This window comes from Staurois parvus, unplaced genomic scaffold (genome assembly GCF_062004578.1).
Source record: "Staurois parvus isolate SC_StPar_1 unplaced genomic scaffold, SC_StPar_1.0 ptg000195l, whole genome shotgun sequence".
NCBI classification, from domain to species: domain Eukaryota; kingdom Metazoa; phylum Chordata; class Amphibia; order Anura; family Ranidae; genus Staurois; species Staurois parvus.
In genome coordinates, this window is record NW_028317991.1 from 1,566,893 (window position 1) to 1,589,753 (window position 22,861).

The following is a 22,861-nucleotide window of genomic DNA, read 5'->3' on the forward strand; positions in this document are numbered from 1 at the left end:
GCCCTGGTCGTTGAAGGGAGTATAACTTTCTGGAGGTCAAGTGGTTAAATTATCTTGGAGTTTTGGATGTTTGTTAGACACTCTAATAGGATTATAAATACTGAATGTGGCAGAACCAAAATAAACTAAATAAAAAGTTATAAAACATAGCGTCTAGATCAGCAATGGGCAAACTACGGCCCGCGGGCCGTATACGGCGAGAGGAACGCGCGGAGCAAAGGTAAGTGAATTGACACAGGGGGGACTTGGGGACTTAATATGGGGGATGAATTAATATGGGGAATGAATTACTATATGGGGGATGAATTACTATATGGGGGATGAATTACTATATGGGGGATGAATTACTATGGGGGATGAATTACTATATGGGGGATGAATTACTATGGGGGATGAATTACTATGGGGGATGAATTACTATATGGGGGATGAATTACTATATGGGGGATGAATTACTATGGGGGATGAATTACTATATGGGGGATGAATTACAATATGGGGGATGAATTACTATAGGGGGGATGAATTACTATGGGGGATGAATTACTATGGGGGATGAATTACTATAGGGGGGATGAATTACTATGGGGGATGAATTACTATGGGGGATGAATTACTATATGGGGGGTGAATTACTATATGGGGGATGAATTACTATATGGGGGATGAATTACTATGGGGGATGAATTACTATATGGGGGATGAATTACTATGCTTACTATGGGGGAATGTTACTATACTTACTATGGATGACACATACACATCATTCATCTACTCTTGGTCCGGTCCCCGGGTCCAATATATGAACCCATTGCGGCCCTCGAGTCAAAAAGTTTGCCCACCCCTGGTCTAGATCTAAAAGTTATGGCAATGTATGCTTTGACAAAAACAAAGCAAGCTGATAATTATCAAACATTACAGTCTATCATTCTGTTAGAAGCCATGTTGGCCAAATGGTTACAGAATTCCTAAATTCCACTTGGTAGTTTACTTACAGTATGTTGGATTATATTTGGGGAAATAAAACCGTTCTTCAACTTTATTTTCTTAATTTTTCTATGAAATGTTTTCATGAATTTTATTACAATAACATATATGTAATTTGTCTATTTTATACCCATTGATCTTTGATATTGTTTTTTTTTTAAGGATTTTGAGTCTTTCTTTGATGCAAAAGAAGGAAATGAAATCTACGTGTTCCTAGGCCTGGCTCCACCTAAACCTGCAAAGGTAAATAAGTGATATGCAGCTAGGTGTGTTTTGTATTAATCTGAGATATCTTTCTGCTTTTTATATTATTTATGCCAACTAATTTATACTGTACGTACGTTTCCCATCTACTTACCTCTTAACTTCTGTGATGGGAATGGGAAAGAGGGATGGGAAAAAATGTATTTAGGCAAACAACGCACTACCTCCTTATCCCTTCCCTATTTTGGGGGAAAATGACTTCATTGGGGGCACGGAGTAGCAAATGAAGTCATTTGTGACGAAACGCGGTGGGCGGAGCCGGAACACATTCCACCACGCATGCACAAATCGCTGTGGTCATCTTTGATCCTTGCATTGGGAAGTTGTTTGCTATGTTTAAGTGCTGTTTTATCTCTTTTCAACTCTAAGTTCATACACCAAATACATCTTTGTACCCTACTGATCGGCACTATGGAGAGTCTTTCCTTTCTTTTATGATGCTTGTTTACTGAACCAACTCACATTTACAAGTGGGATCTATTGTGAGAGTGACAGGTGCTGGAAAACAATGCACCTGCAAGGTTCAATAACGTCACAGTGATATGATTGCCCTGTGTGGATTATACCAAGCACAATTTGACCACTCTTGATTGAGGGTATTTCCATTCTGGTAAGGCCCCTGCTCGCTGCACTGGGTTGGCATGCTGTGCTGGTTTGCTTTGATCTGAAGCCTTTTGGGACTCACTTGCATTCTGCTATTCTTTGGGAAGATCACCTTTTCTTTCAACTCTTAATGCATAATTTATTATTAAAGGTTTAGTTTAGTTTAACATTTTTGGGAGTTACATAATGTACTTTTACAGACCATTTGAGAGCTATACCCAACCATTGGCCCTTTGGAATGGGGTCCCTGCAGGCAATAGTCTGTATTTTCCTTATCTAGGCTCTTACTAAAATATTCTCTAGACTGGATCTCACTATCTTACTTTTTTGTGTGCTGCCCATCCTTTTTCATGTTTTTTCCTTCAGAGCTTTAATGAAATGTGGCACAAGTAATTTTTTTAGGAGGGCTATAGGGTCAGGGCTTTTTTTCAGCAGGGATGTGGAGGAGCACAGTTCCAGCACCTCCAGCAATGAATATATGTAATGGCAAGGGGATCTATCGTTTATGTGTGGGGATCTATTGTTGCTAGGGAGGTCTATTGCTGCTGGTGGGGAATCTATTGTTGCTGGGAGGGATCTATTGTTGAGGGAGAGGTTTGTTGATGCGGGCAGCTGGAATATCTGTTGTTGCTGCAGGGGGTCTATTGCTGCTGGGGAAGGTCTATTGTTGTGGGGGGATCTGTTTTTGTTGGGGGGGGGGCATCTGTTGTTGTTGGCTGCTTTTCCTGTTATCATTAACAAATTACATACAAATTACTTCGCATCACAAAATGATACTTGGTTCTATATTCTCTAAGGGGCGGTACTGGGCAGTGAGTAGGGGATGGAAACAAGGGACTATGCTTGGAGGTGGGTAGGGGATGGAACCAAGGCATGGTGCTTGGAGGTGGGTAGAGATGGAACCAAGGGAAGGTGATCGGAGGTGGGTAGGGGATGGAACAAGGGACTATGCTTGGAGGCCGGTAGGGGATGGAACCAAGGGACGATGCTTGGAGGCGGGTAGGGGATGGAACCAAGGGACGATGCTTGGAGGTGGGTAGTGGATGGAACCAAGAGACGGTGCTTGGAGGTGGGTAGGGAATGGAACCAAGGGACTATGCTTGGAGGTGGGTAGGGGATGGAAACAAGGGACGGTGCTTGGAGGTGGGTAGCAGGTGCAGACAAGGGGTGACTCAGAAGGAGGGAGTTCCTGCACCTATTCTCTGAGAAAAAAGCCCCGTATTGGGTGAATAAAAAACTATTTAAAGTCGAAGATGAATTGTATTGTTGTTATCCAGTAGAAGAGTAATCCACCTGTCCTTCTGTCTTACAGCCTTTGATTTATTAAGGGGCTGTAATAGCAGTGATCACTGACAGTCTGCTGTAATGTGTCTCCAGCCTTTGACTGTCTCTTGAAAGATGTCTGCAGTCTTTGACCATCTCCTCTAGAATGCCTATAATCCTTGAACCATCTTCTGTTGCATGTCTTCAGTCTCTGACAGCTCTTTTGTAGCATTACGTTCACTGAATATTACATGTGGCCCCATAATGATGTCTGGGGCTGGTCTGATATGTCATGAAAGTTGACCTCAACTGACTTAGAGGGATAACTGAGAAGCAAAGAGAGACTGAAAGACAGTTGACATATACGCATCTGTGTTTTTTTCAATCTATACCCAATTTGTCTGACTTGTTGGCATGCTATGTATTCATTGAGCAAAATGCAGCCTTCTCACTCCTTTTTCTGTTAAATTAAACTATAGGCAAAACTTTTTTTTAATTCCACTTTGGTTAGAGTAAGTGAGGGATATAACCCTTTGTCAGGTTGATGTTTGCCCTCTTTGTCCCATTGGGGTGATAAACTTTCACTTTTTGTCCCATAACCAAAACAAGAAGTGAGAATAAATCCCTGCACATAAAGGAATCTCTTGCGGACCCCCAGGTCACCAGAGCAAATGCCCCCATTGGAAGATTTCTCCTCTATTACTTTTCGGGGGACAACCAAAAATTTGGGATTTTCTTTTACTTTCACACTCAATTATAATGGTAGCCAGAACAAATAGAGAGGGTGTATCTCCCTATTGGGGGCACAGACAGCAATAAAGACTGACAGGGTTTCTAATCTCTCTGCTCTCTATAAAAAAAAAAAATTTGCATTTAGTTATACTTTAAACCAAGGTTTCTCAACCAGGGTTCCATGGAACCCAAGGGATCCCTAAGAAGTTGCTAGGGGTTCCTTGAGCAATATCTGCCTCTCAGATAAGTTCCCACTGACACTATTGATCTTTTTATCTATCTATAAGGGAGAAATTCTTCCCAATGACCACAAGTGTAAGGAGCATTCTTCCCACTGACTATCATACAACGTATTATGAGTTATAGATATAGTAATTTTTAGCAGGGGTTCTCTGGGACCAGAAAATTATTTCAAGGATTCCTCTGTGTTGCAAAGGCTGCTTTAAACGATATCATATGTTTCTACCATGTTGGTTAAAGTGATGTAATAGTTTTGGTAATTTGGATTTATAGCACAACTCTAAGCTCCCCCCCTCCTTCTGCAAATGCTTCCCAGGCAGTATTTTATTTCTATACATTGCAGGGCACTGACAGGATTGTGGATACTGTATATGTGTAATCTAAGTTTTGTCACCTACACATGGCGAGGGTCTCAGAGGTTTGTGTCTGATATGGATAAAACACACATTTCTGCTCTGGGTCCCGGAGGCTGCAGGCTTTGGAGCTTTGGGTGGGATAAAGCCTTCATCCTTAGGTCCACATCTTAGATAGAGAGAAAACAGGTGGCGCACACACCTAGTGCATTATCCAAGGTTTATTGTAGGAATGAAATAATAAAAACATACTCACAGACAAAGCATGTATCTAAAAAGCATAGAAAAATGACAATGGCCACAACGGCGGGCAAGGTGTTCTCACTGTCAGTGCCTGAGGCATCAGCAGCGAGGCTCTTTCTGTCCATACATCATACATCAGCATCAGAGGTTGGTCATCAGCTCTGAGGAAAGGGATTCGTCCCCGAAACGCGTTAGACGAGGCGCGCGTCCGCCCTACCTGTCCCGCGGGTGTCAGCAGCGGGTGTCATCCACCGGGTCACGGACGGTTTTTACCGGCCGTTTTCCCGCGATTGACGGTGATCGCTGACACAGAACAGGGCTGCATTGTTTACACACAGCCCTGTTCTGTGTCAGTTCTCTGACAGCTTGTGAGAAGCTGCAGAGTTTCTCTCCCTCGATCAGATCCCCCCTCCCTCCCCCCCCCCCCGTCCAGTACACACCCCCGCCCCCTAGTAAAACACTCCCCTTACACAGCAAATTCTAAAAATGTTAACCCCTTCCTCCCCAGTGACATTAGTACAGTTTCAGTGGTTTTTTTTCACTGATCACTGTATTGGTGTCACTGGGGATGTCAGTGGCCCCAAGTCAGTTCCCCCTCCAGTGTCAAAATGACCGCCGCAGTCCTGCCATAAGTCGCTGGTCACCGCCATATGTCGCTGATTGCCGCCATATGTCGCTGATCGGTGCCATTATTAGTATAAATAAAAAATAAAAATCCCAGTATCTTTCCTGCCATTTGTAAACGCTATAACGTTCACGTAAACCAATTAATTTACACGTATTGGGATTTTTTTTAGCAAAGACATGTCGCAGAATGCATTTTGGCAGAAATTTATGACTAAATTTGATTTTTGCAATTTTTTTTACTGGACATGTTTTATAGCAAAAAGTCCAAAATATTGTTTTTTTTTCCTCAAAATTGTCAGCCTTTTTTTTTAAAGCGCAAAAAATAAAAACCGCACAGGTGATCAAATACCATCGAAAGAAAGCTCAATTTGTGGGGAAAAAAGGATGTAAATTTCATTTATGTACCGTATTGCATGACCGCGCAATTGTCCGTTAAACTAGCGCAGCGCTGTATAGCAGAAAAATGGCGTAAATTGCAGTATTTATACCATAGTTTGTAGACGCTATAACTTCCACACAAAGCAATCAATATACACTTATTGGGAACTTTTTTACCAAAAACATGAAGCAGAATACATTTTGGCCTAAATTTATAACCAACTTTGAGTTTACTATATATTTTTTATAGCTGAATGTAAAAAATATTGTTTTTCTTCAAAAATTTTGGCCTTTTTTTTGTTTATAGCGTGAAAAATAAAAAGCGCACAGGTGATCAAATTACACCAAAAGAAAGCTCTATTTGTGTGAAAAAAAGGACGTAAATTTCGTTTGGGTGCAGTATTGCATGACCGCGCAATTATCAGTTGAATTAGTGCAGCGCCGAGTAGCAAAAAGAGGCCTGGTCATTAAGGGGGGTAAATCCTCAGGAGCTCAAGTGGTTAATAGAGGGGAGAAAAAAAAGCTAGAAAAAAGCTGTTAGGAGCGTTTAAAGTTTTTTTTCAGCTGGAAAAACACTCCATAAAACTCTACAAAAATGTTTTTATTTCTGGTCCTCAACGCTAAAGTTCAAAAAATGATATTAGCTGAAAGAAGTGTGCATGGACACATAGGGGTGATTTACTAAAGGTGATTATACTGTGCATTGTAATTGCAGTTGCTTTATATCCGAGGAGAAGCTGTGAAATGAGGCGAAGCTCAGCTGATTTCTTTCATCCAATCATGTCTAAGCAAAAATGCTGTATTTTTATTTTCCTTGCATGTTCCCCTCAGATCTAGGACAACTGCGCTTGCAGTGCACAGCCTATTTGCTTTTAGTAAATCAACCCCATAGGATAACACTTGACTGGGGTATTGCCTATAGCTCAGCTGCTATGACACCAACCACCACTTCTAAAAACCACCCCCCACACCTACCATTAACATAATAAAACACAAAACACTAAACTTTGGAATTTATATGGCCATAGCAGCTAGTTTATTTAAATAAAATCAATACCAATAAAATAAAATCAATAAAAAAAAACTAAAATCAATAAAATCTCCTAGATTGTAAGCTCGAAAGAGCAGGGAGCTTGAACCCCTCGTGTATTGTTTTGTTGCTGTATTGTCTCATGTTCTGTCCCCCACTATAATGTACAGCGCTGAGCAGGGGCGGACTGACCATTCGAGCACTCAGGCACTGCCCGAGGGCCCGGGGTCAGTAGGGGGCCCCATGAAATGCCCCTGGTACCTTTTTATAGGCTTTTTTGAGTGTGGGCAAGGACACAGGGGCCCCATGATCCCCTATGAGTTGTCAGTCCGCCCCTGGCGCTGAGCAAACCTTTTGGCGCTATATAAATACTGTATAATAATAATACCAAATACATACATACATTTTTTATCGTATGTAAAACCATAACAAATGATAGATTTTTGAAGGCACTGAAAACTAATACCCGGCTGTATCTGACACCATCTTAGAAATGAAGGCCCCAGACGCACATACATGGGCTCGGGGACAACTCCTTCCTGAATCATCAACCGATACAGCCCCACCAATCCAAGAACCCATTCCTGCTGCGCTTAGTATGGAAGGTACACCCATACCTAAGATGGGGCCCAACCCTAATTATTTGAAACTGTTTACCATCCCCGCCTACAAAAACCTTGATACCTCTGCCCCCTGCTATGACAATACTCAAACCCCCCCCCCAAAGCAAAGCGCCCAATGTCAGCATCCTGAACTGCCGCCCCATGCTGACCCCAAAACCAACGCAACCCAAAAAAAAAAAAATACCAGAGCAGAGCAGAGCAACGAAAACCAGAAAAAAAGTAGAGGGTGGGTGGGAGAAGGTCCTCCAACGCTGCCCGTGCTGGGAATGGTGATACAAGGAAGACAACCTCCCACAAAACCCCTCTGCAGCCTAGTTTGACCCCCTCCCCACCACACCCCATGAGCCTCCAATAAGGTAAGGCTGTCAATATTTAAACACGACCCCACTTAACCCTTTCTCTCCCACAGACCTGCATTAGAAAACCCAGCCATGTAGGCCTTTCACTAATGCTGCACATAAGTTACTGGCCTGATACTATTTAGCTTCTAGGAGCAGAATAAAATATGCTGATAAAAGCTTCTAGGAGCTTAAAAAAAAGCCAGTGTGCATGGAGCTAAAGCGCATGCACAACAAGAACCTTTTCTTTTTAAGTCCCTATCCCACTTGCAATCCAGAGAAAATAAAACAAGAACACGCCGGCCTAACGCATGATTCCAGATAAACGTTTATTGAAAAATTTATAAGATTATACTGACAAACGACTGAAGACAAATTGCATAGCAAGCAACAGTCACTGAATGTACTGCATACTGCACAGAGAGCCAAAGGCCCCGACATCAAAGAAGTGCCATCCGAGGGCCAAATAGAAGCTGACATGTTTCGAGGGAAACCCTCTTCCTCAGCAATCCAGTTGGGTCTGCCTGCCTGCTTTTCAGGTGTACCTGATCGGACCCTTCATTCTCCTCTATGGGCAGTTGTATGTAAACAGACTTGTGTCCGCTTATACCTCTGATCCAATCCAGCAAAAACAAACAAAAGGGGATCCATTCCCTTCTGTCAGGCTGGATTGGATCTTATCTATTTATCCATCCATTCAGCTGTATCTGACCCTTGGCGATTGCATGGACCGTCACTTGTAAGCAACTTTTTCCATGAATTCTCTTAGCAATTATTTTACAGGGTAGGTTGCCAGGTCTTTCCCCAACCCCTACCATGCAGGATATTCTGCATGGCCAGGGATGAAACTAGGACAATTTAGACAATTAACATACCAGCATGTCTTTGGAGTGTGGAAGGAAACCAGAGTACCCAGGGAAAACCCATGCGAGCATGAAAACTCCATGTAGGAGGTGCCATGGGTGGGAATCGAACCCATGACCCAACTACTGCAAGGCAGAAGTGCTAACCACTAAGCCACTGTGCCGCCCTGGATCTTATTACAGTTGAGTGTAAATGGACACAAGTCCGTTTCATACGACTGCCCATAAGTGGAGCAGACATGGACCTTCATAAGTGCAGCATACATGGACCTGCATAAGTGCAGCAGACATGGACCAGCATAAGTGCAGCAGACATGGACCTGCATAAGTGGAGCAGACATGGACCTGCATTAGTGGAGCAGACATGGACCTGCATAAGTGGAGCAGACATGGACCTGCATAAGTGGAGCAGACATGGACCTGCATAAGTGGAGCAGACATGGACCAGCATAAGTGGAGCAGACATGGACCTGCATAAGTGGAGCAGACATGGACCTGCATAAGTGGAGCAGACATGGACCTGTCTTCCAGCCGCTCAGCTCAGCTCAGTAGGGGTTCCACGGACACATCCCCTTCTGAGCAAAACAGATCCGGCCCGTGTGAAAGGGACCTTAGTGTTGGATAGCGTACTGAGGGTATAAAACCTATGCCAGGATTTTTGCTGTCTGTGTACCATTGTGGAAATTTCCCTTCACTTTCTGTTCCGAAGATGCAGCGAGAAGTTGGTGGAAATCTTGCAAAGTGAGAGGAATTCCCCTCTAAGACAATTGTCCCGAGAATTTGTGTTCCCATTAGATTTCCTCACACCTCCTGTTCTGGAGACAACTTCCTGCTACGTGATAATGTGAGTAGGGCCTAAAACCTTAGTTTTAAGGCTTTGTGCACACAGCATGTACAGGTCATACAACATGCAGATCACTTTCCCAGGATCTGCTGCTGATGGGAATAGCTGCCCATTGAGATGAGATAGAAGATTCGGCTGTATGCAGTATGTGTTAGGGGTTGCATAAAGCACATGGGTGTATCCATGTGTGTACAGGTGCTTTACCCAACTCCCTGCGCATACCTGTGTACAGCCACATCTTCTGATTCATCTCAATGGGCAGCTGTATTCAGTAACAGCGGGTCCGGGAAAAGTGATTATGCAGGCTGTGCTCGCTGTTCGGTCTTGTGCATGAGGCCTTAGGGCAGGCTTTCTCAAACTTTTAAACATGGAAGAAACCTCACAATAAATTTCAGGTCTCAAGGAACCCCTGCCAGTAGCTACTATATCAACAGCTAATGGTACATTAAAGCGATAGAAAACCGCATCCATTGAATAAAAAAACAAATCCCCTGCAAGGTAAAGACATAAAGTGCTAGTATGCATCGCATACTAGCACCTTATGTAAAACTTACCTTAAAACGAAGCCCTCCAGCCAAGGGCGGACTGACCATTTGGAAACTCGGGCACTGCCCAAGGGCACGGGGTCAGTAGGGGGCCCCATGAGATGTCCCTGGTACCTTTTTCATAGGCTTTTTTGAGTTTGGGCAAGGACACAGGGGCCCCATGATCCCCTATTGCCCGGGGGCCCCATGAGTTGTCAGTCCGCCCCTGTCTCCAGCAGCGTGCTGTCACCACTGTAGAGGCTTCCATCTTCACCTAGCCTTCTTTCTGAGTTCGCGAGCTCCGACCATCTGACTGGCTGGGCCTCGATGACGTCACTCCCGCATATGCGAACAGGAGTCTCGAGACACGGCATAGTGCTCTGAAGGAACGGTACAGGTATGCCGTTCCTTCAAGGCACATGCGCTTGCTGCAAAAAAAGTTGAATATTTCCTAAACGGTGCACGTTTACGAGATATTCGTTTTACCTACAGGGAAGATTTATTATAAGCTGGGTTTACTACCACTCTAAAGTGGTGGTCATTGAGAAGAAGGCTTCTTACATTGCTGGTCAGTGGGAGGAATGTCCCCCATACAGATAGCTAGAAAGAAAGTGTAAGGAACATTCTTCCCACTGACCATCACATGAATGTATCATGAGCTGTAGATACAGTAATTTTTAGCAAGAGTTTCCCAAGACCAACAAGTAATTTTAAAGGGTTCCTCTGTGTTGAAAAGGTTGAGTAAGGCTGCCTTAGGGTGTCAAGTCCTGTGCTGTGCATGTCCTGTGCAGGTCACATGACAGTTGTTTACAATGGATGGTTTCATTCATGCCATCCATTGAATACTAGTGTCTAGCTGTGAATGGTCACAGCGATCACATGCACATGTCATGTGATTAGCTGTGGTCAAATCACAGCTAAGCACAAAAAAAAAAAGCCCTGAATGAATCGATGTCATTCAGGTAAATGCTTGCTTATAGCAAAGTAATTCTTTGCTATAAGCAAACTTTGTAAAAAAAAAAAAAAATACTGATTACTTTGGACATATGAAATATGAAAAAAAAATCTTAAAAAAATCTTAAAAAAAATGTAATAAAACATTAAAAATAATAATAAAAAAATATATATTTTTTTCATACTGTCACCAGTCAATGTCCCTGATCACCGCCATGCCAGTTATATGATGACGCTGTACTGCACTGGTGACAGTATGTAAAAAAAAAAATAGTGAAAATAATTTTTTTAATTTTTTAATTTTTTCCGAAAAATTATGACAAAAAAAATACAACTTCAAAAAACTCGCCATTCCTCTTATGAAGTACGTCGGACTGTCTACTTTGCAAAAAGGGGTCATTTGGTGGATATCTGTACTATTCTGACATTCTTGGACCTCAAGAAAATAGATTGGCTGTCAGTACTTCAGGATTGATCAATATTCAGATCTATACCATAGTTTGTGAACTCTATAACTTTCCTACAAACTAAATAATACATCCTAATTTGGGTTATTTTCACCAAAGACATGTAGCAGAATACATCTCGGCCTAAATTTATGAAGAACAATTATTTATTTGCAAACTTTTATAACAGAAACAAAGAAAAACTTGTTTTTTTTAGAAATTTTCGGTCTTTTTTTGTTAATTTAGCAAAAAATAAAAACCCCAGCGGTGATTAAATACCACCAAAAGAAAGCTCTAGTTGTGTGAAGAAAATGATAAAATTTTAGTTTGGGTACAATGTTGTATGACCGCGCAATTGTCATTCAAAGTGTGAGAGCGCTGAAACCTGAAAAATGGCCTGGGCAGGAAGGGGTGCCCGGTATGGAAATGGTTAATGACCAATGCTGTAGTTTGTTTTTAGGGTAGAGTTAGGAAGGGTTAAGATCTCTATCAGGCTTTTATTGCTTTTTATGTTCCTCAAAATAGCTCCTGTAGGCACACAGACAAAATATTTTTAGTAGAAAAGGGAACTGTTAGAACGTCTGACAATACTTTTATAGATGTTTGTGATTTCTATACAGATGTCGCAGAGACAGCAAAAAAGAGAAAATGCTCCCAAATCAGTCACAGACAGAAATAATAAACCAGCCATAAATTTTCATGCTAAGATTTAGGTAAAGCATTAACGCAACGCAACGAAAGTATGTACCACCTTTGAGGCTCCATTGATTTTAAAGGAGAAGTATAACCAAAGCTCTTTTGGCTGTACTTCTCCTGTGGATGACAGGAGTGCAGTTCGTCCTGCACTCCTGTGACCTGTTTTCAGCTGACAGTGTGCTGAAGCCCGCTGTCGGCTGACATCAATCAACCAGTCTAGGCTGGAGAAAGATCCCAACTTCAAAGTCGGGATCCACCCCAGAGTCTGAAGCCGCACTTGAAAGCCCGACCCAGCCACTCCCTCGCCCTCCAAAGCCCAGTGCTCCAGTGAGCGTGGGGGGCAGAGCAGACAGAAACCAGCGGTCACGTGATCACTGAGTTCCCACGTAGAGCTGGCAGGGGGGCAGATGCAGCATCGGACTAGGTAAGAATAATTGGGGGGGAGTGTAAACCATACTTCTCTTTTAAATAGCACCCAAATGCACAGTAGTTTTCCAGTCCACCGTCATGCATCGATAGCCCATATAACATTAATTTGTGGTTGTGAAATTCAGACATGGAATATGAACAAAGCATATCCCTCTACAGTGTGTACTTGTCTCAATTAAGAGCACTAAGTGGCATCCTTTAGATTGTAAACTCCATAAGCAGGGCCCTCCTATTCCTTCTGTACTGAAATGTATTGTAATTGTACTGTCTCCCTTATATTGTAAAGCGCTGTGCAACCTGTTGGCGCTATATAAATCCTGTATAATAATAATAGTAATAATAAGTTCTGTTTGCTCACTCATTCCTCTGCTATCAGCATGAATCACTTCTGACACCAAGAGGAAAATGGTGACAGGGGAGGGAGCTCATCTCTGTTCTTGTGAGCTGTGTGGAGGGGGTGTGTCTCTTCCCTCCAATCAGCTCTCAGAGCTCTCCTCACTGAGCTCTGCAGTGTATGAATTCAGCTCTGCCCTTTTTTTCCTGAACTCCCAGACACGTTTTATAAATTCACCATTTTGAACAGATGTACAGAAGAGAACACTGCAGATAAACAGGTACAACTTATGTAGGAAGATGTGTTTCATCTCTGTGTATCACTTGAGGCCTATCACTGCACTGGGTATATATAAGGTCTTACAAATGCCTTTGCTGACTTTTTTTTTAAAGTGCATGTTTTGGGGATGCCATTGGTGGAACTGCCATACTGATGCTATTTTTATTAGCATATCACTGGCCTGGAACAAGCATGCAAACAGTGAAGTTTCCATATTTGGGACCGGTAGTTTTTGGATTTCTAAAGGACCTGGAAGAGGGTGTAATGCCAATGCATGTGCTGTGTGCCTCAGCAAATTCTGAGTGCAACCAAACTATGGTCATTGTTTAACCTCCCTAACGGTATTCCCGAGTGTAGCTCGGGGTAAAATGTCAGTGCCAAAAGCGGTAACCCCGAGCTACACTCAGGCTTACCATGCGGCGCTGCATAGGGAGTCCCTGCAGAGCTTACCTTGTCCTTCGCTCCCGCAATGTGTCCCCTGCAGCGTCCCCGGCCATCTCCTCCGGATGATGCCGGCATCCGGCTCCTGTGTTCCGGTCCCTGTGACGTCGGGACGTACGGGCGCCGCCGGCAGCGGGAAATTTGAAAATTTAAAAAAAATGTCATTTTTTTCAAAACGATTATACATAGTAAAACATTGCTGTTTCAACCCATTTCACATACATATTGTCCCGAGTGCTCTGTCCTGTCCCCTGTCTGCATTTTGAATGTTCTTTCTGCCTGGAAACTGAGAAACGTCCATGGCGTCCAAAAAGCGTCCCTTTAGGTCAAAAGCGGGTTTAGATCAGCTAGAGAACAGCGATAGTAAATCAGAACCACTTGCAGAATTGAGTGATAATGATTCGTGGGGGAAATTCGTCATCAGACACTGAAAACAATTTTGCGACTTTGCTCAGCGATGTGCGAACTTGGCGCTATATTTCAAATTTCAGTGTTTTTGGTTTGATTATATTATTGAATTAAATGTATTATTATTATATTATTATTTTTTATGATTATTTATTAAATTATAATTTATGATTTTGTGTTTCAAATTTTATCATACCCGGGATGTTTAATAGACTCTTGTTCGGACAGATTTCAGTGAGTTATTCCTAAATATTACAGCCTACAATAAAAAAAATACATATTTCCATGCAAACTAATGGTACTGCTCTCAGCACCAAAAATCATACCGCTAGGGAGGTTAAAGAATGGAGTTCATAGAGTTACCATTGTAATATATCTCTAGCAGTGTTACAACATAGACTTGAGTTAATAATTATCTATCTTCTGTAGCATTATAACGTCCCACAACAATAAATTATAACCCCCCCCCCCCACAAAAAAAACTGCAGTATATAATATTAATCTCTTCCCCCCTAGGCAGAAATAAATTAGAAGCCCCTCACCTCCGAAAGCCACACAATATTACAGATTACAATCATTCTCCTTACAGCAGTAAATTATAACAAACCATTACCAGACATCATCAAATCTCTATAATCCCTGCCAAGCAGGCAGCAATGCATTATTAATGATCACCACTACAAGGAGCAATCAATGATTAAAACCTCCCCTAGACAGCAATACATTATAGTAAGCCCCTGCCTCGGGCAGCGATAATAGTAAACCCTCAAAGCAATAATATAGGGGCTGATTTACTAAAGGCAAATAGACTGTGCACTCTGCAAAGTGCAGTTGCTCCAGAGGTAAAGCATTGCTTTGCAAAGAATACCCAATCACGTGGAAGGAAAATAATAAAAACAGCATTTTTGCTTGAAAATGATTGGATGATGGAAATCAACAACACTTCTGCTAATTTACTAAGCTCTGGAGCAATTGCACTTTGCAAAGTGCACAGTCTATTTGCCTTTAGTAAATCAACCCTATAGTGTAATACTGGCCTCTGTGATATCTGCTGTTTGTGTTACTCCTTGTCCAGGGACGGACTGACCATTTAGAAACTCGGGCACTGCCCGAAGGCCCAGGGTCAGTAGAGGGCCCCATGAGATGCCCCTGGTACCTTTTTCATAGGCTTTTTTGACTTTGGGCAAGGACACAGGGTCCCCATGATCCCCTATTGCCCGGGGGCCCCATGAGTTGTCAGTCTGCCCCTGTCCTTGTCACTGGTCTTGATATAATCAGCAACATATTCTCTACTGCCTTGCTGCAAAGAATGCCACCCTCGTTCCAGTCCAGTTTAGTAATCTGAGGGTGGAAGAATGCATTGGCATAAGTGGTCAGTTGGAGGAAACGATGTCCTAAAGTTGATGTCAGCAGGACTTAAAATAAAGGGGGGTTTGGAGTGCCCAAGGATCTCTGGATAGGGCTGTGGGACTGGAAGGCATTATGGAGGGTTTGGGGTTCTGGAGCGGTTAATGGAACATTCTTTTCGCACACCATACTGGAATCAGCCATGCGTTTAAAAGGGTGCTGCAAAGACGTCCAAAACTGGTCTGAGTCTTTGGGCAGCAACAAAAACTTGACCAAAGTTCTAAGTCTTCCCCATTCTTTTCAAATTAAAAAGTTTTGGCTTGGGACACATTTCAAAGCCTTGATTGTTTGGCTAATGTGGAGAGATATGGAGGAGCAAGAAAAGTGGAAGCTGCATATGCGATACAGTACAAAGTAATGAAGCAATTGAGGGTCAGGCTCGGGGCACTTGGCAGAAGATCCAGGCTCATGCTTAGTCATGCCACTGTTTAAGACACAAAATAAACACATGCATCTTCCATGTAGTGAAGGAGAGATGAAAATGATAGCCTCAGGCCATGTTCTTCCAAAAACAGTTCAGCAATGAATGCTCTCATATTTCTGTCCTGGGAGTTTGTTATGCATGTAGCACCCCCTTAGGTGTGGGTTAAGCCAGTTCCTGCACTGGTACTTCCTGTACATAGATTCCAGTGGTGCTCTGGCTCCACACTCCTTGGCCTCAAAAGGAAGCACACATCCACTTGCTTATGAGAAACCACTCCATTTTCAGTGGTTACAGGTTCAAACTGTCGGGGATCATGTTTAACACCTGAACCCAAAAATCACCAGGGAACGTAGTCCCACAGGGGAAACCTTCTTTCCACCATCAAGTCAGCCAATCCTCCTTCACCAGGCCACCACCTGTTTCCCAACCGAGCTGGTTTCTGTTTCTGCTCCCTAGGTATAGGCTTACCCTCTGTCCAATAGAAATAAGAGATTCAGTCCATATAACTCCTATTTACAGTAGGGAAACTTGTATAACAAAGCCCATAGACAAACATTATTCCATCTTGTATGGCTGGCCAAGTACAAATTTCTTGCCCACCAACAGGGTTTTCCTTTATGTTTTAGTAGCTTTCATCCCAGCTTGGTGGTACCCGCACAGGAGAGAACAGACGGCATTCCCCTGAACAAAGCGGGAACTTTATATTGGAAGCTGAGGAACTAGCTCTAACGAGGACTTAGATTAGACCTCCTCATCTCTTTCTAACTTACCCATTATTCTCTTCTGCACTGCACTAGGCCAAAACTGTATGCACATATTCCACCCTAGCTACACACCCATTCCTCCAAACCAAGGTGGAGTCCCTGCCCTTCGTCCCTTTGTTAGCAGGACATACATGCTGATGCTCGGCTTTGAAGTACGCAGAGCAGAAAACTCAGAGCAATGTCAGAAGTTCCTGTCTGCCTCCTTTTTTTTTCCAGGTCAAAGACTCAAAGTACTCAAGCAAAAGGGTCATAATTACAGCCAGGCACAGGAGTGTTGCTAGGTCTAAGAAATTGGCCCCATGTTGCCATTCAGGTTCCCCAGGTCCCAGGTCAGATAGGCCCAAGGCAAAAAACAAATGAGCATAGGGCTACATGACTATGATAGATTAGAAAAATTGGTGATAACATAGGGAAGGTGGGTACTTACCTGATTGGCTGAAGTAGATGGAATGGGATTTGGAAGGTGACAAAGCAGTCGGAGCCATCAGATGAAAAGGACTCACCTACCAGTTTTGGATATGTTTTGTGCTGGTTTAGGGTATTTGTGGTTTGGGGTCTTTGGAGATGTTAAAACTTTCAGTAACAGTTCATAGTAGGGGCCCATCTAAGTTATGGTGTCCTCTGTTGGATCCCAGTTCATTGTGTGTTATCTGGGAGGTGGTAACAAGGACCTATCTGCGGAGTAGTGGATTTGTCCCCGAGCTAGTGTAGGGCGGCTTTGGAAAACCTGATTTTGGTTATTTGGTGCCTCTTAAGATTGGCAACCTTTTACGTCATGATTAGTTGATTATTATTGTTTCTGTTTTAAGGAATTTTTTATTTAGGACTATATTTTGGTATGTTTGTTAATAAATGGCCAATTTGTCTTCAATTTGGCGTTGGGCTCCTTATTTGAATAAAGTAAGTTGGGAATATGCCATAGGCACTTTGGTAGGATGGACTGGTGGACATCTGTTGCACCCTAGTCAAGCACAGGGGCGGACTGACCATTTGGAAACTCGGGCACTGCCCGAGGGCCCAGGGTCAGTAGGGGGCCCCATGAGATGCCCCTGGTACCTTTTTCATAGGCTTTTTTGAGTTTGGCCAAGGACACAGGGCCCCATGATCTCCTATTGCCCGGGGGCCCTTTGAGTTGTCAGTCCGCCACTGGTCAGGCATTCAATACTTCCTATAGAAGATGAGAGCATACCTCCCAACTTTTCAAAATGAAAAAGGGGGAAACCTTATACCTCCTAGTATGTAGGTAAAGGAAACACGCCTGCTGTGCACCCAGTTATGCGAATCATGAAGAATTAATATGTAAAAAAATTATTTGTTAAACCTACAAGTGCTTTTTTTTTACCACTGCTTTCCTTTACACTGACTTTTTAAATAATATTGGGGGAGAATGAAAGGTTTGTGTAGTATAAAACCTTTGGCAGTTTAATAAAGCATTATTTTAAAAAGAGGTCTTTATCTCTGATCAAATATGAGGAAGGAAGAAGGACAGTGGGATTTGGTACCAGAAGAGGGACGGTCCTTCCAAGTGAGACAGATTCTAGGGATAAGAGCATGCTAACCACTTCTGTCTAGGAGACTATCTGCAAAAGACATTCTTGAGTCCTTTTCTCTAGTGTTAAGCCTGGTATACATAATGAGAATATTGGATTAATGATCATCCGTTTTTTATTTTTTTGGCATGCCAGTCTCATATCGAAAATGAATAGGTTACTAAAGTCACAAAAATTCTCATAAAACAGAATACCACTTCCCACGATGATGTAATGTATTGTAATGTATTCTTTTGTTTCCAAGCATGCACAGTCTCGGTCTCTTGATTTTTTTGATTGTGGCACTTGTTCAAATTCTCCTGCACTGCCACTCAATTAAAAGTGAATTACTCCAAAAAATACAAACATCAATATATATATAAATCAGTGGATATCCAAACTCAATGCATTAATTAGATTGCAGCAGCTAATGTTGTGTGATCCCACACCCAAAATAGCAAATGTATTAAAAACAAACACAGCGCAATCATAAATAAATAACTTATAAATCAAATGCTAATTCGATACTTTTCAACTCAAAAACCAATAAACGAAACAGAACTTAACAAATTCCAAAAACAAATTTAATTAAACGAAATTATTTAAATAAAAAATCAAAATGAAACACATTTTTACATTCTGCACATTTAGTCAGTTCTCCAGCTGTGCTGGGAACTCAGTGGGCACTCTGCAATGATCAGACTTCTGCTCACATGCCCCTCCTTTACTGCCATTTACTAGGAAGTCCAGTGACCTGCTGTTTCTCCTCCTCCAGCTCTCTGAGTGCCTTATGCAGCTGAGAACAGAGGGTATGTGACCATTTATAAAAAAAGGAAAAAAAAAAGGTATTTACAATGTTTTTTTTTATCTATACACAAATGTTTTGTCTTTCATTTCTATTTGAAACTGGATAGTTTGTTTTACAAGGTGATGGCTTACATATACTTTAAAGTGGAGTTCCAGTGAAAATAAAAAAAAATAATAGTCAGCAGCTACAAAAACTGTAGCTGCTGACTTTTAAAAAAATGGACACTTACTTGTCCCTCGATCCTGCGCTGTCCCCCCCGCAGCCCGTTTTACCGGCCACCCTGTGTTCCCAGGGCCGGCATCTTCAGCTTGTGGCTTCACAGCCGGGTGCTCACTGCGCACACACAAGTAGCGCTGCGCTTTGTGAATGGTCCCGTGTCTCAGAAGACTATGGGGAGGGAGGACAACTTCCGCTTTGCAGAGGAAGTGGGAGTGGGTACCTGTCAGTTTCGGGTACCTGCTCCCCAAAGGTGCCAATTTTTAATGGGGAGAGGGGGAACAGTCCTTAAAATGGAACTTCCTCTTCTGGGTGGAGCTCAGATTTAATATTTGATCTATTTTCCTTTATATCGTAAAAAATTTAAATTCCAGGGGTTAGTAACTACAACCAATAGAAAGCTCTAAGCATCTCCAAAAGTATAAAATGCTTTTGGCTACAGTAAAGCATTACTAAGTAGTCCTGGTGTCAGTGGCAGTACAAAATTCCCCGTGACTGGTGGCGGTGGGAGGAATAGTGCCCTGTCATTGGTGTCAGTGGGAGGAATAGTGCCCCATCATTGGTATCAGCAGTAGAAATAGTGCCCCATCATTGGTATCAGTGGTAGAAATAGTGCCCCATCATTGGTGGCAGTGGGAGGGATAGTGCCCCATCATTGGTGGCAGTGGGAGGAATAGTGTCCCATCATTGGTATCAGTGGGAGGAATAGTGTCCCATCACTGGTATCAGTGGGAGGAATAGTGCCTATCATTGGTATCAGTGGGAGGAATAGTGCCCATCATTGGTGGCAGTGGGAGGAATAGTGACCCATCATTGGTATCAGCGGTAGGAATAGTGCCCCATCATTGGTGGCAGTGGGAGGGATAGTGCCCCATCATTGGTGTCAGTGGGAGGAATAGTGCCCCATCATTGGTATCAGTGGGAGGAATAGTGCCCCATCATTGGTATCAGTGGGAGGAATAGTGCCCCATCATTGGTATCAGTGGGAGGAATAGTGCCCCATCACTGGTATCAGTGGGAGGAATAGTGCCCCATCATTGGTATTAGTGGGAGGAATAATGCCCCATCATTGATGAGAGTGAGAGGAATAGTGCCCCATCATTGATGAGAGTGAGAGGAATAGTGCTCCATCATCGGTATCAGTGGGAGGAATAGTGCCCCATCATTGGTATCAGTGGGAGGAACAGTGACCCATCATTGGTATCAGCGGTAGGAATAGTGCCCCATCATTGGTATCAGCAGTAGGAATAGTGCCCCATCATTGGTGTCAGTGGGAGGAATAGTGCCCCATCATTGGTGTCAGTGGAAGGAATAGTGTCCCATTTTTGGTGTCAGTGGCAGGAACTATGCCCCACTGTTGCTGACAGTGAGGGAATAATTGCCCAAGGGCCGGATAAAATGAAGCAAAGTGCCACATCTGGCCCACGGTCTGCAGTTTGGAGACCACTTGTCTAGATAAAAAGAAACAAGTCTTGTGCATCTAATTCTGGTATCCTTGTATGCATTTCTGTGCTAAATTCCCCTAAAACCCCTAACTGATTAAAAAAAACCTAACATAATAATATAAAACAATAACAACCGCATGCAATGAATGGAAACACATAGGGAACACCGATCAATGCTCGCCAAAAAAAAAAAAAAAACTCCAGGGGCTATTGTTTTTTTTTTTAGAACCTTGGCCTGTCCGAGACCTCCGGGAGCTGGCGGACATGGCACTGATCTGACATACAATATGGAGGCTCCTGTCTGAGCAGATGGCCTCCATCGCCTGCTTCATTCACACAACGCAGAGGACATAAGCCGATGTACAGAGAATTGGCTGGAGGACCATTATGTCACCGTCTGGCCTGATTGCTCTGCCCGCCTCTACAGGGACAGGAAAACAAAGCTAGATCCCTTCCTGCACACTGTGACTGGCAATAAACAGCTCAGCACTGAGCCCTGTGGGCTTCATTCATATCACATTGCCTGGCTTACATTACAGGCCTGTCCAATGGAGATTATAGAGCTTGGCTCGCCATCTAGTGGCCAAATAGCAAACCGCTGCTGCAGAATACAGCAACCATCTTCCTATGTGTGTTGCTATCTTTTATGTAACAGCGTAATCCACTACTGTCTCTGCATTGATAGGTTAGGTTCCTAAGGGGCCATTCACACTTCAGGGGTTCCCTGTAGAAAACTTAACTATGGTAACAGCGGGGAAACAGATGTTCAGTGGAGAAAAGACTTTTAAGCAATTAGGATCCTGCACACCACTATGTATATTAATATCATTAGGCTTGCACTGATACCCTTTCTTTACCAGCGAGTAGGAGTACCAATACTTTCGGTCAAGTACTCACTGATACCGAGTACCGATACGTTTGTGCTGCGATTTGTGCCCCTACAAAACCATGGCTGCTTGCGGTGCTCACAGGCCAGGAGGAGATGTATCTAGGGTTGCCACCTCATCGCTTTAAAACCAAACAGGGGTGGACTGACCATTTGAAAACGTGGGCACTGTCCGAGGGCCCGGGGTCGGTAGGGGGCCCCATGAGATGCCCCTGGTACCTTTTTCATAGGCTTTTTTGAGTTTGGGCAAGGACACAGGGGCCCCATGGTCCCCTATTGCCCGGGGGCCCCATGAGATGCCCCTGGTAGCTTTTTCATAGGCTTTTTTGAGTTTGGGCAAGGACACAGGGGCCCCATGATCCCCTATTGCCCGGGGGCCCCATGAGTTGTCAGTCCGCCCCTGAAACCAAACACATATTACTGACACAGGTTCTGTGGCTGATTAAGGTGGCAATTGAACTCACTTTATCTGCATTAAATTGGCCTCAGAACCTGTGTCATTAATATGTGTTCGGTTTTAAAGCGATGAGGTGGCAACCCTAGATGTATAGGCGGTCCACTCCAAAGCTGACCTCACTTCCGCCCTATACCCACAAGGGTCCCGGATCATCCTACATCTGCAGCCCTGTGAGCACCTCAAGCAGTCGTGGGTTTGGATTTGACATGCGAGATGTATTATGTACTTTTAACATGTGAGCTGTCATAACATTAATAAACTGTTTGTTTGCCCATTGCTGCACTGCTTAGATGGTGCTTCCCTGTCTTTCTGTACAGCAATCACATACAGTAAGAGCAGTCTGGCCGCTCGGCTCTTGTTTGCAACAGAACCTTACCTGTTCCTCAGTCCAGTGGTGTCCTCACGGTCTTCTCTCCCGGCACAGGCATCTTTAGTGTGGGCACCCGGCTGTGACGGCTTCACAGCTGGGTGCCCACTGCACATGGACGTGAAGCACTGTGCTTTGTGAATGGTCTGGCAGTCTTCTGGGACCTGTCACGTGTCCCAGAAGAAACGGAGGAAGGAAGTGGGAGCAGGTACCTCTCAAATTTGGGAACCCACTCCCCCCCCTCCCCAAAGGTCTAGTTTCTGGTCATCCCCTGTACTGTGTCTGCAGTCTCTGGTCATCTGTAGTATGTCCGCAGTCTCTGGTCATCTCCTGTACTATGTCCACAGTCTTTGATCATCTCCTGTACTATGTCCGCAGTCTCTGGTCATCCCCTGTACTATGTCCGCAATCTCCAGTCATCTCCTGTACTGTGTCCGCAGTCTCTGGTCATCTCCTGTACTATGTCCACAGTCTCTGGTCATCTCCTGTACTGTGTCCGCAGTCTCTGGTCATCTCCTGTACTATCTCCGCGGTCTCTGGTCATTTCCTGTAGTGTGTCCGCAGTCTCTGGTCATCTCCTGTACTATGTCCGCAGTCTCTGGTCATCTCCTGTACTATGTCCGCAGTCTCTGGTCATCTCCTATACTGTGCCTGCAGTC

The 22,861-nt window shown here is 43.5% G+C and overlaps 1 protein-coding gene across 2 annotated transcripts in view; it reads left to right on the plus strand.

Annotated features, from left to right (window-relative positions):
- The window catches only part of SH3BGR (SH3 domain binding glutamate rich protein), a 96,100-nt gene that overhangs the window by 36,703 nt on the left and 36,536 nt on the right, over nt 1–22,861 (plus strand). For both annotated transcript variants that reach the window (XM_089677885.1, XM_089677886.1), the window contains exon 3: nt 1,150–1,230. In XM_089677885.1, the coding sequence (XP_089534011.1) occupies nt 1,150–1,230 (81 nt within the window). The remainder of the gene's footprint in view (nt 1–1,149; nt 1,231–22,861) is intronic.